Raw genomic sequence first — 12,172 nt, 5'->3', positions numbered from 1 at the left:
TCTAAGTAATTGAGTCCCAGAATAAAGCTCAAGAATATTTTAAGGAATATAAAAATAGCACCCAGAAAGGTAAAATTCCCAATGTCCGGTATCCAATAAAAAATTATCAGGCATGATGAGAATAATCAAGAAACAGGCCAAAAAATGACCCAGAAATGATAGATGATAGAACTAGTAGAAAAGGACATTCAAACAGTTATAATTATATTCCATATATTCAGATTGTAGAGGAAGGCATGAGCATATTAAGGAGAGATATGGAAGATAAAAAGAAAGCCTCAAACAAAACTTCTAGAGATTAAAAAAATGAGATGAAACTATACAAACTGGGATTAGGAGCAGATCAAACACTGCAGGAGAAAACATTACTGACCCTGAAGACAGCAATAGAAACTGTCCAATATGTAAAACCAGATAAATCCCCCTGTGCTGGCTATCAGTTTATTGCCTCAGCTCCAAATTCACCTTTTTGCCTGCTCTGTGATAATGGAGCTATTTCTTGTAATATCTCTCCTTTGTCAGCCAGCAAAATGTTAAGCCTGGTCAGTAGAGGGTGCTCAAGAGACTTTGGAGGAGGTGGGGGTCCCCTTCCAGTTCTAGTTTAGCTTGCTCTCAAAGTCCCTGGAGAATGCACTTTTTCGCTACTGCTTTGGGCCCTGAGGTTTCTACAGTGGTAGGTTCTTATGTGACACAGCTTTCTCCAGCATTTGGCTGCTGCAGCTCTTGTTCTGTTGAGTTCTCAACTCAGCCAGAAACAGTACAAACCAGAAGACAGTATAGCAACATCTAGAAAGTACTGAAAGAAAAAACTTTCAATCTAGAATTCTATATCCAGCAAAAATATCTTTTAAAAAAGCTAATCCAATAAATACTATACAAGACTCATGTTCAAATGTCCCCAATTTCCAAATAATGTTCTTTATAACTGATTTTTTTCCCCTCCAGCCTAGGATCCAAAAATCTTACATTAAGTTGTTATGTCTCCTTCAATTTAAAACAGTCTCCAGCCTTTTTTATTTTTCATGACATTTACATTTTTGAAGAAGTCAGGCTAGTTTGTTTGTTTGTTTCAGAATGCCCCTCAATTTGGATGTTGTTGGATTAGATTCAGGTAAACCTTTTTGGCAAGAATACTACATCAGTGATGTGTCCTTCTCAGTGCATCACATTGGGGCCCCTGATGTCCATTTGTCCCATTATTGGTGATATTAAGTTTAATCACTTTGTTAAGGCAGCATTTGTACAATTTCTCTAAGGTATCTTTTTCCCGTTATAAATACCCTTTCTGGGATGATACTTTGAGACTGTGGATATCTTCTTCCTCCATGGGCTTTTATCCATGTTTTAGCATCCAGTGGTGATGCTTGCCTGAATACTCATTTTAAAGAAACATTTGGAACAACAATGCTTCCTGTTCGAATTTAAAAATGATATTTTATAATCTTCATAAGCATTTTCCTTGGTTATTTAGTTGATGAGAACTGTGGTGTCCATTTGGGATCTTTTCCCTTTCGACACACACAGACATCTGAGGGAGTTTATGCCACGTGGAAGCTCTGCTTACTTGTCTTCAAAGAGAAGCTGTAGCCACAGAAGTAGTTTTGGAAGCCCAATATAGAATAACACTACTAAGGCATTGACATTTAATGTGCTATTGATAACCAGTGTGGCAGACTCCAAATAACATGCCAGACATAGTCCATGCCTAAAAGAGATTCTGTAATGGCTAAAAGGTGGCAAAAACCTTGGAGAAGGTTTTTTTTTTTTTGTCTCTATCTCCAGAATTCTGTAATTATAAAGTCTTCATTTCTCTTCAAAAAATTCCCATAATTTTCCCATATATCTCGAAGGATCATACTCCTAAAACCTTTTCTTTTTGAGAAAAGAAATAGAGGTCCCCTCTGTCACCAATGCCAAATTGATATTCTTCATGGGCTGGAAGATGGCAACTCATTTCAGGGGGAGAGGGATGATTTTCACCAAGTGAGTGTAAAAGGCAATAATAATAAAAAAGTTGGGGTCACATGAAGACCTCAAGGAAAGAGTAAACTCAGACAAGCTTCTTACTTGCTGAGCTTTAAGGTCTGAGTTCCTGGGTCCCCTGGTGGACGACCTCTGTGTGCCATAGCATAGTATCCATCTCTCCTCTGCCTGCACTGACCCTGGACCAGGAGAGGTGCTCGTGACCTCCTCTGGCAGTACCTTTCCTGCCTCCTTGCAGGAGATCAGCTCGCATGCAGGTCAGTGTCATTCCCAGACCACAGAAAGGCCCCCTAGAAAATGGTCTTTTTGTTTGAAAGCTTCCAGCTGCATCTCTGCCCATCTTCCTGCCTGGTCCACCAGGAAGTGGTTTGGTTCACATTTCAACAGTACATGAGGGAGCATTTGTCTTGATAGCCTCTGAGATCATCCTGGCACCAGATTCCCCAATGTGATTTCCCTGGAGACTAGAAGAGAAGAAGTAGGACAAGTTGAGAAATTGACTGAAGGGCTAGAGGCCTGCAGGATGTCTTTAGTAAAGAGTAGGTGGTCACTACATAAAGTGCAGAACTCTGGGTGAAACCTTTGTCCTTCTAGGATTCCTCCCTTGGACAAGGCTCTGAATGGCTTCCTCTTATACCAACTTTCCCCCCAGCGCAATGGAGGGGCCTGGGTGTCAACTGGCTCAGAGAATCGGGCAGAAGGTAGGACCTGATCTGGGAGCAGTTCTAAGGGTGAGCGAGAATGGCGGGACAGGGCAGATACTTCTGAGTCCTACTCACTTGATATGCTGGAGCCCGTGGTTTCCAGACAGTGCGGTGGCAACACATATTGCCCCATCCATCCCCAAGGAATTTTCTTGAAGACTAGGCAGAGAAAAGATGGAGACACCACAGTGAACCAGTTAGGACAGAAGAACAAACCCCAGGAAGCAGCATTGCGTTCATTATCTTGGGCAGTTCTGGAGCTGATATGTCCACTGGTGCCATAGCAACAGCGAGGTGGCATTTAACCCTGAGACCGGAGTCTTCAGGGAGCCAGGTGGTTCTGTCCAAGTGGCATGGAGGGTGTAAGACCCAAAATGCAGATGTTAAGTAACTTACCTCTGACTTACGCGAGGCAGATTGGACAAACCCATCTGCAGCTATATTGGGACTACAGTAACCAGAACAGTCTGAACTACTTCTATTCAGAAGGAAGCAGCTACAGAGGAAACCAAATGCATCTTATCCCATGGGGGAGGTTCCAGCAGAGAAGTCGTCTGCTCTGAGGCACAGGTAGGTCCCTACAACCACTCACTTGATTCTTCGGAGACTCGAATTGACTTTCAGAGCATTTGCCAGGGCTTTGGCTCCGGCCACCCCAATGGCGTTTCCTCTTAAGCTGTCAGGAGAGAGGAAACATAAGGCATGGTGACAGTGATACGTCTTCAGATGCGTGTGGGCTACTGGGTAGAGGCTGCATGAACTCAGCAGCCGCGGGGTTAGGTTGCTCCTGCCTCACTTCGGGCGCAGAATGGAGATCGGCTCTGGGGAGCAAGCAGGACATTGAGGAGGGGGTGAGCCGACCCAACCTGGGTGGTTTGTTGGGGCCTTCATGCTCCTTTGGCTTTCCAAAGAAAGGAGAACTGGGCAGAGGAAACGTTTCTTCCAGCCTCCCTCTGTGCTCGGCCTCATAGAACTGCAGGGGCAGGGAGGCCCTGGACGTGTCCGAGAGCCCCACAGAGCTGGAGGCCCCAAACTCTTGGATCTCAAAGACTTAGATCTGTGGTCACAGATCGCCCCAGGAAACCCTAAAAGGCCTTGGGATGTGTGCAGCCTGGGCAAGACCGGGAAGAGCAGGTACTCAAGGAGAGGGGACCGACCACAGTGACTCCCAGGGAGGAGGGTGAAGTGGGAATGGGGAAGCTGGGGCATGCTTGACCTAAGTGAAGCGCTTTAAATGATTTGTGAGTTTCATGTAAGTTGACATTTTTTTCTCTCTTCCATATCCATTTTGAATCAACAGCTTGATTTGTTTGGGCAAGAGACTGTAGCCAGAGACTGAAATACTTACTCGAGAACCTCCAAGGTTCTGTTCACAGACAGGGCCTCTCCCAAGGCCTGGGCCCCCGGGGCTCCAATGGAGGCCACCTGGAGACTGTAAGAGAAGATGCTGTCACCACAGACAGGCTGTGCCTATTTAGCCCTCACACCTGCCCCAGGCCCAGTGTCCGTCCATACTCATCCTTCGTTTTCACCACCCCTTGACTTAAGGCTGAAAGTGGCGAAATAGCACTGAAAATTGTTGGCCCGTTTTCAGTCCAAGGAACGCTGCATGTCCCACCTGTACTGGTGCCTAGGACAAATCTGGGACTGTGGGCACAGGAAGTAGAGGTAGTCTTCTGGAGAGTTTGGGGGAGAACACTCCCTGTACCCCCAATTCTAACTTTCTAGGAAAACCAAATACACCTTCCTTGACGGGGAAACAGAAATGGGGTTTTGTATGAAAGGATGGTGAAGGGCTGGCTTCCTGGGCCGCCATGCACATCACGACTTACTAGAGAGCAGTGAGGGTCGTGTTTGCCTTCAGTGCGTTGGCCACCGCACAGGCGCCTTCGTCCCCGATGGCATTCTCCTGTAAACTGAACACAGACAGTGACCCCTGGGCACCTAGGGCACAGGGCCAGCTTCTAGCATGATGTGCTTAGCTGAGCTTGGACCTTCTATTTAATTCAGACCACACACACCGTAGACTAGACTCCCAGGGTCACCCTGTGTGGCCACTGCAGCCCCATGGCCTCCTAAATAACATGGACAGGGGTCTGGAGTCTGGACCCCAGAGGCAAACAAGAAAAAGGAAGTGGAAGTACTGTCATCAAGGGCTTGGGACACAATAGGGGATGCTTTTCAAAGCCAACCAGAAAGCTAAATTGAAGTCCTTGATCCCCGGGCTATTCTTGCTAGTCAGCGTTTTACATCTTTTTCCACATTGGAAGAAATAGCTGGCCCTGGAGCAGTAAATGATGAAGAGTTTAGTGCAAGTGGACTTGGGCGTGTTTAAGGGAGCAGTTTGCAATAATGATGTTAACAGGCATTGACTGTGTATTGTGTACTAGCAAGCCCCATTCTGCCCACTTGGAACTCAGGCGGGGAGACGTGGTGAAATGAGCAGTTACCAGAGGCCGTGTGCAGGCTGCAGGGAGGTCTCCCAGCCTGGGGTGGTCACAGGCTGCCCAGAAGAAATAGGTCTAAACCAAAACCTGAAGAATAAGAGACGGGGGAGAGGACCTAGCTCATCTAAGGAACCCCATGAAATTGAGTAGTCTGGAGTATGAGACGGGGATGAGGGGTACAAAGGAAGCAGATGTTGGGGGCCCTAGAAGCTGTGCTGAAGGTCGGCTTCCCTCTGCAGGCACTGAGCAGGCACTGAAATGTCTCAGCAGGACGGGGACAGACGCGTGGTTTGGAAAGATCTTGGGCACCAGTATGAAAGGATGAACGGGGTGTGGAGGCTGCTGCAGTGATACAGGTGAGTGACGCTGGCGGCCTAGACAGTGGCCGTGGGGGTGGGACATTGGGAGAAGAATCGACAGCGCTAGGAAATGAATTGACGGGACTTGGAAAAGAGGGAGGGCAATGTTTCTACTTTGCCCCCAGTTGGTTGGCTTGTTCTATTCGTGAGATGGGGAACCAAGAAGTGGGCTTATGGAGGAGATAAGTCAGGCAGTTTGAAGTACCATGAGACACCTAAGGAGAGGTGCAGAGTGGGCAGTGGACACATTGGTTCGGAGCTTAGCACAGAGGCCTGGCATACAGATGTGGGGCCACTGGGACTTTGAAGGCAGTTGGAGCCTGGGAGAGGAGGAGTGCTTCCAGAAAAGAGATGTCATTCAAGGGAAGGTGGCCTAGGACGAAACCCTGAGGAACACCAGTATTTCAGAGTCAAACAGAAGAACTAGCCAGTGATGGGACATCCTGGAAACAGGGAGAAGTAGTCAGCATCAAAAGCAGATGAGACTCAGAAGGTTAAACACAGTTACCATTTGACCCAGCAATTCCATTCCCAGGTACATGAGACAACTGAAAGCTTACGTCCACACGGAGACTTGTACGTTAATGTTTATAGCAGCATTATTCATAATAACCAAAAAGTGGAAACAATCCAAGTGTTCATCAAAAGATGAATGGATAAACAGACTGTTCTAGCCATACAGTGGGGTGTTACTCAGTCATAAAAGGAATGAAGTACTGACACATACAACAGTGTGAATGAACCTTGAAAACATACTAAACGAGAGACCTCAGTCACAAAGGACTACACATTGTGTGATTTCATTTATCTGAAATGTCAAGAAGAGGTAAATCCATGGAGACAGTAAATTACTGGTTGCCAGGGGCAGGGGAGAATGAGGAGTGACTGTGATGGATACGGGTTTCCTTTTAGGGTGATGGAAATGTTCTAAAATTGACTGTGGTGATGGTTGCACAACTGACTACTAGAAACCAGTAAACTATACACATTAAATGAGTAGATTATATCTCAATAAAGCTGTTCTTTTTTAAAAACAGATGAGGATGGAAACATGCCTGTGGCCTTAGGGACAGGAGACCGTGTGCTGAGGGCATGAGCCCTGCACCTGGGGGGCACCAAGCGTTCAGATTCCCCTGTACCCCGCCCTCCCCGTGGGCCCTGTGGAGGCCCCACTTACTCGAGGCTGGTCAGACTCCTGTTGAATTGTAGTGCTTGTCCCAGGGCCTTGGCAGCACCGGCTTGGATGAAGTTCCACTGCAGGCTGGGCAGACACAGACCACATGACCATGTCATCCAGGGCAGAGCCCAGGAGGTCTTCGCGCTCCAGAAAGAGGGGGCTTCTCTCAGGAGAGTCTGACACTAGGGGATCAAGTCCCTGCAGGAAGGGTTCTGGCCACTGACGGGCCAAACTGCAACCCTCCTCAGGCTTAGTCCCAAGGGGTCAGCATTCACCCTCTGGTTAGAGGTGGGTGCAGGGACAGGCTCAGTAAAGACTCCAGATGGCCCCTGAATGAAGCCTGTGACACGGAGGCACAGCCATGGGCACCCATTGGCCTCTCCGTGGGTCATCCTCAGGGAGCAGAGTAGGGGGCATGGCCAGTGGCCTGCAGTGCCTGCAGCCTGCTAGATGCCCCAGAGAACGTGGGGCGCCTAAAGCTGGACTCGGTCTCCTGCGTTGGTGGTTTGGGTGTATCCCTGCAGCTCTGCAGCGGGGATGGGGTGGGTGGGGCCCCGAGGACTCACTGAAGGGATGTGAGGGTGTGGTTTTCTCTCATTGCCACTGCGATGGCCTGGGCGCCCTGGTTGTGGAGGAGGTTGGCTGTCAGGCTGGGAAGAGGGGAACAGGGGCAAGTGAGCAGGAGCCGGCAGTGAGGTCCCTTGTCCTTGCTCCCTGGGGAATCTAGACTGCTCCCCTTCCACCCAAGGACTGCATCCGATCTGCTAGGATGGCCTAGCTCATGCTTATGGAGCACTTGCACGTGCCAGGCGTGTGCCCTGGACGATTGTAACAAATCCTGCCAACCGCGTGGGGGTGGGCCTGGCCTCAGCTCAGTGAGGTTCCAGGATAGGCCACCCACCAGGAGGTGGCAGAGGTGCCCAGGGACTCACTCCTGACCCCTGTACTGTGCTGCCCCTCACAACATGGCCCCTTCCACATGCTCAGCCTTTGCCACGGGATGGAGGGAGGGGGTCAGGCAGAGTCGTTGCTAGATTCATCCTTGTGTAATTTATGACATGAGAGTGGGGAAGTTGTGTCAGGGTTGCCACCAGGGGCCAGGTCTCCTGGCCACCCCCTCCCAGCCAGGTCCTTCTCTAGCCTTGTACACTGGCAAGGGTTCCAAGGGTCTGGCCCTGGGTGGGTGGGCCTCTGTGCGCTGGGTGGGCGAGGCCCTGGGCATAAAGGAGCCTTAGGGAGCATGGCCTGCCCCCCACTCACGTACTCCAGGTTCTTCAGGGTGCTGTTGGTACAGAGAGCTTGAGCCAGATGCTGGGCCCCCTCTGAGCTGATGGAGTTTTCTCGCAGGCTGAGGAAAGAGAAGACCTTGAGCTGCTGACCAGACGAAAGAGGCCTCGGGGACACAAGCCTAGGTGTTCAGGCTTTCAGGACCAGAGAACTCTCAGGTGGGCCCTGGCCTTCCAGAGCTGTGAGGGGCAGGCAGGCATGCTTGGGTGCCAAAAGGAGCTGCAGAACCGAGGGCCACAGCTGCCCCTGCCCTCCCGAGAGTAGGAAGCGTGCAGGATGTCAGCTCTATAACCGAGCTGCTCAACCACAGGCCTTCCCCACAACCAGCCCACAGGGGTAGCTGTGGGCTTCCCAGCGCCAGCCTTTCCTTCCAAGTCCCACAGTCCCTTTAGATTCCCTGGCTAAAGGGACACCGGGGTAGAGAGGGAGGCTGGGACTCACTTGAGGCTGAGGAGGGTTTGGTTGGCACAGAGGGCCCCCATCAGCGCTGCCACTCCTGTGTCACTGATGGAATTGCTCTGTAGGCTGTGGACAGAGGAGAGGGTGTCCTTGGTGTGGCTGTCTCAGAATCCGGAGGGTGCCACTAGTCCAGTTGAAGCACTGAGTTAAACAGGGAGTGGGGGATCCAAGAGGCAGGAGCCACTCCCCATTGCACTTCTCATCATGTCTCTTTCCTCTCCCATCCTCCACATTCTAGCCCCTGCTAGGTCAAGGCAGGTGGATCTAGCAACACCAGCCCCAAAGTTTAGACTCTGCCTTAGTTTAGATGGCTCCAAATGGCCTTTGAGGGGGGTGTGCTGTGTCTGCAGCCCAGAGAAAGTGGCACGGTTGGGTCTCCCCAGTGTCGAGCTCCCTGATTCCACCTTCAGGCCGCTGCAGCTGACCCCCCCTTTAGCTAACTGTACCAGCTTCTAAAGGGCACTCAGCATTTGTCACTCTGCAAACTCTAGAACCAACACCAACCCCTACTGTCCAGGAAAATGGAGCTGGTGGGATGGGACAAGTGGGGTGGGCATAGAGCGAGAGACACTGAGATCACAGTGTACCCAGGGTTGGGGGTTGGTTTCGTTCTGGCAGGGAAGTGGCCCTGAATGACAGCCCTCCTCCAGGACCCGCCCGCCTACTGGATGGGGAACCCAGGTGGGGTGGGGGGCGGAGTCATCCTCTGCCCACTGCCACTCCTGGAGGGTGGTCAGGCAGACTCACTCCAGGCTCTCCAGGCCCTGGTTCACCTTCAGGGCCTCGGCCAGGGCCTTGGCACCTCCATCGCCAATGCTGTTACTGGAGAACCTGTAAGAGATGGGACATGGGTGAGCTGACCTGGAGCAGCCAGGCAGGGTGGGGCCTGGAGATCAGGGTCCAGGGGAGGGCTGCCTGTTGTCTTAAGGGTGCCCAGTGCACAGTTCTGCTTGAGGCTGGTTGGCCAGTGGCCTCTGCAAGTGACCACCTGCTCCTTGTAAGAGATCAAGGTAGCAAAGTCCTTGGCTCCCTGGCAGGAGGCAGGGGGCAGGGGGCGGGCCAACCTTTTAGTGAGAGGTATTTGTGACACTTTATGTGGAGGTGGCCAGGAAATGCTGTTTTCTTCTGACAGCTGGGAAGGCAGGCTGTGAACCTGAGGCAGTTGTGACTCACTTAATTAATCCTGGGACCTGGGGCTTCACCTTCCTGAGCCAGTGCTTTGGAGTCCAAAGCCAGCTATTCTGTACTCACACGTTCATCCATCCACCCATCCGTTCACTCATCCACCAGTCTCTCCCTCCTTCCTCCCCTCGCTCCCTGCTTCCCTCCCTCTCTTTCCCTTCCTATGTTCACAAATGTTATGATGGGCTGGACATTGTGTTAGACACTGAGAATACCAAGTTGGCCCTTCTGTGTTTCTCACATGAGCTCCTTCAGACTCCTGTTCTGCTTCAGAGCTTCTACCATCTGCTGGGTTCCCACTGGCCCAATGGTGTTCTTCTGCAGGCTGTGAGAGAGGAGCAGAGTCTTTCAGCAAAGCTGGTCACAGCCACTCCCAGGCCAAGGACACTGATTCAAGGTGAGAGGTCCGAGCTGAGTACCATCTCCACATCACAGCCTGGGAGGAGGGTCCCCAGGAAAGGTTTGCAGATGGCTGCCACATGATGCCAAGAGACTGACTTTATGTGGAGAGTGAGAGGCAAGGGCAGCCAGGCCCTCCATTGTCAGAAGCTGGAAAGCAATGACTAGCAGACACATAATATCCAGAAATCTCCTGAGTGGGGACTTCCACGTACAAGTCCCACTGGCCCCTTACCCATCTAACCCTGTCAATACTCAACAGCCTACCTCCATGTAGACCAACCGGCGGCCTGCCTCCCAACCCTTCAGTCTTCCTAGGGCAGACCCTCCACTAAGGTTCCTCTTTAAAAGCTGCTACTTCTTATACTAAACCTGGAGGATGGGGTGTTGCGGGAGAACCCCTGTGCTCATCCTAGGAGGACAGGCAGGGCAGGCTCTCTTTTTCAGGAGGCTAAATACACTCTAAACAAAAGGGAATTTCCCCTGGTTCCAGAAAGGAAAGAGACCTCCTCCCCCTCCCTTTTCTTAGAGTATTTCCTTGTTGGGATTGTAAATCCTTTCCCTGTCCCTTTGAGAAGTATGCAAATCTTTTTAAAAGCTAAATAAAAGACTCTTGCCTAGGCTTAGAGCCCAGGAATGTGTTTTGTAAGCGCCTGGAGCCATCTCTTTGAAATGTACACGTCAAAGAAGACAGCACAAGCTCCAAGTTGTAAGTGCCTGCTTGTCATAAAGATAAAAGGTTTTAACTTTCCTTTGGCTAAAGGCAATTAACAAACACAGAGGGCTACCCCAACTACCAGGCTAATTTAGGACAAACTGGATAACAAATGGTGCTGTCCAGTCCTCTTTCTTGAGGACAAGTTGTTTTTTATCTTGGGTTGTGTCCGTTTGGCTATGGAAAAGGGTGTGATTTCTTTCTGTCTTTGCCATCTCATTGGTGGTTGCCTATGATGCACGTTGCAGTCTAGTTGAATGTTTATTAAAGTAATAGAACTGTTTTGTCGTTCCCACATTTGTGGAGAGGATTTTCTGGATTAGCAGGAGGCTTTATTTTTCAGTATTTGCCCAACACCTGTTCTCTGGAAAAGCAATGGACATCTAGTTTTCCAGGGGCCATCCAGATGGGTCAGAAAGCCTCAGGACTATGGCTCGTCCATCCCTACTTTCAGAAAACAGGCAGAGAGGCCCTTGGAGAGGGAGAGGACAGGGGAGGCTCTCTGCTGGCCATCGTGTCCACTCACTGCAGCACAGAGAGGGTCCGGTTGGCAGCCAAGGCCTCAGCCATGGATCTGGCACCATCATCCCTGATTCTGTTGCTCTGGAGGCTGTGGAGGCAAGGAAGAGGTGTATTGCTAAAGGGGCATAAAAAGACACTCAGTGGTGGCCTGAACCCTGACCACAGTGTCACCAGTGCCCAAGGGGGACAGCACCTGACCTCAGTGAGAAGGGGCTTGGACACTACTTGCCCTCACTGCCCACCACACAGGAACTGGGGAACAGTTGGCCCTTCCCTCTGCTGCTCTGGCCTTAGGTTTCCCTTGAGGTCTCTAGGCACTTGCCTGCTGATTGGGGACAAGGTCCCCATAGTATCTGGATAATGATAGCTAGGTTGTCCTAATTACAGCTAAAAGCCACAGCACTCAAGAGTTAGCGAGGATGTGGAGAAATTGGAACCCTCATCCACGGCTGGTGGGGATGTAAAATGGTGCAGCTGCAGCAGAAAATAGTCTGGTGATTCCACAAAAGGTTAAACATAGAATGACTATGTTTAATTCCACTAATTTAAGCAAATTCCACTCCTAGGTATCTACCCAAAATAATTTAAAACAGGTACTCAAATACTGTACACGAATGTGTATAGCAGCATTGCCAACAGGTGGAAACAACCCAAATGTCCATTAACTGATGAATGGATAAACAAGTATGGTCTAGCCACACAATGGAATGTTATTCAATCATAAAATCGAATGAAGTACTAATACAGGCCACAATGTGGATGAACCTTGAAAACACGATGTTAAGTGAAAGACGGACACAAAAGGAATTATTTCATAATTCATGTGAAATATCCAGAATAAGCAAATCCGTAGAGACAGAAAGCAGATTTGGTGGTTGCTGAAGGGAGGGGAGAATGGGAAGTGACTGCTAGTGAGTACAGGGTCTCCTTTTAGGATG

The 12,172-nt window shown here is 50.0% G+C and overlaps 1 protein-coding gene and 1 long non-coding RNA gene across 3 annotated transcripts in view; one reads left to right on the top strand and one right to left on the bottom strand.

Annotated features, from left to right (window-relative positions):
• Nucleotides 1–985: 985 nt before the first annotated feature.
• Nucleotides 986–12,172, bottom strand: part of NLRC3 (NLR family CARD domain containing 3) — a 30,762-nt gene continuing 19,575 nt past the window's right edge. The window contains exons 8-19 of the mRNA XM_019714863.2: nucleotides 11,239–11,322; nucleotides 9,840–9,923; nucleotides 9,164–9,247; nucleotides 8,399–8,482; nucleotides 7,935–8,018; nucleotides 7,237–7,320; nucleotides 6,671–6,754; nucleotides 4,520–4,603; nucleotides 4,036–4,119; nucleotides 3,280–3,363; nucleotides 2,763–2,846; nucleotides 986–2,447 (exon numbers count right to left, since the gene is read on the bottom strand). Coding sequence (XP_019570422.2) covers nucleotides 2,357–2,447; nucleotides 2,763–2,846; nucleotides 3,280–3,363; nucleotides 4,036–4,119; nucleotides 4,520–4,603; nucleotides 6,671–6,754; nucleotides 7,237–7,320; nucleotides 7,935–8,018; nucleotides 8,399–8,482; nucleotides 9,164–9,247; nucleotides 9,840–9,923; nucleotides 11,239–11,322 — 1,015 coding nt within the window. The 3' untranslated portion in view covers nucleotides 986–2,356. The remainder of the gene's footprint in view (nucleotides 2,448–2,762; nucleotides 2,847–3,279; nucleotides 3,364–4,035; nucleotides 4,120–4,519; nucleotides 4,604–6,670; nucleotides 6,755–7,236; nucleotides 7,321–7,934; nucleotides 8,019–8,398; nucleotides 8,483–9,163; nucleotides 9,248–9,839; nucleotides 9,924–11,238; nucleotides 11,323–12,172) is intronic.
• The window catches only part of LOC109436342 (uncharacterized), a 36,650-nt gene continuing 26,902 nt past the window's right edge, over nucleotides 2,425–12,172 (top strand). The window contains exons 1-2 of one of the 2 annotated variants that reach the window (XR_002136100.2): nucleotides 2,425–3,257; nucleotides 5,374–5,490. This is a non-coding gene — a long non-coding RNA (uncharacterized LOC109436342). Of the gene's footprint in view, nucleotides 5,491–12,172 lie in introns of both variants that reach the window. The other variant, XR_012493104.1, reaches the window with a different exon arrangement.

Source organism: Rhinolophus sinicus, linkage group LG18, assembly GCF_036562045.2.
Source record: "Rhinolophus sinicus isolate RSC01 linkage group LG18, ASM3656204v1, whole genome shotgun sequence".
Lineage (NCBI taxonomy): Eukaryota > Metazoa > Chordata > Mammalia > Chiroptera > Rhinolophidae > Rhinolophus > Rhinolophus sinicus.
This window is presented reverse-complemented; position numbering and strand designations above follow the sequence as displayed.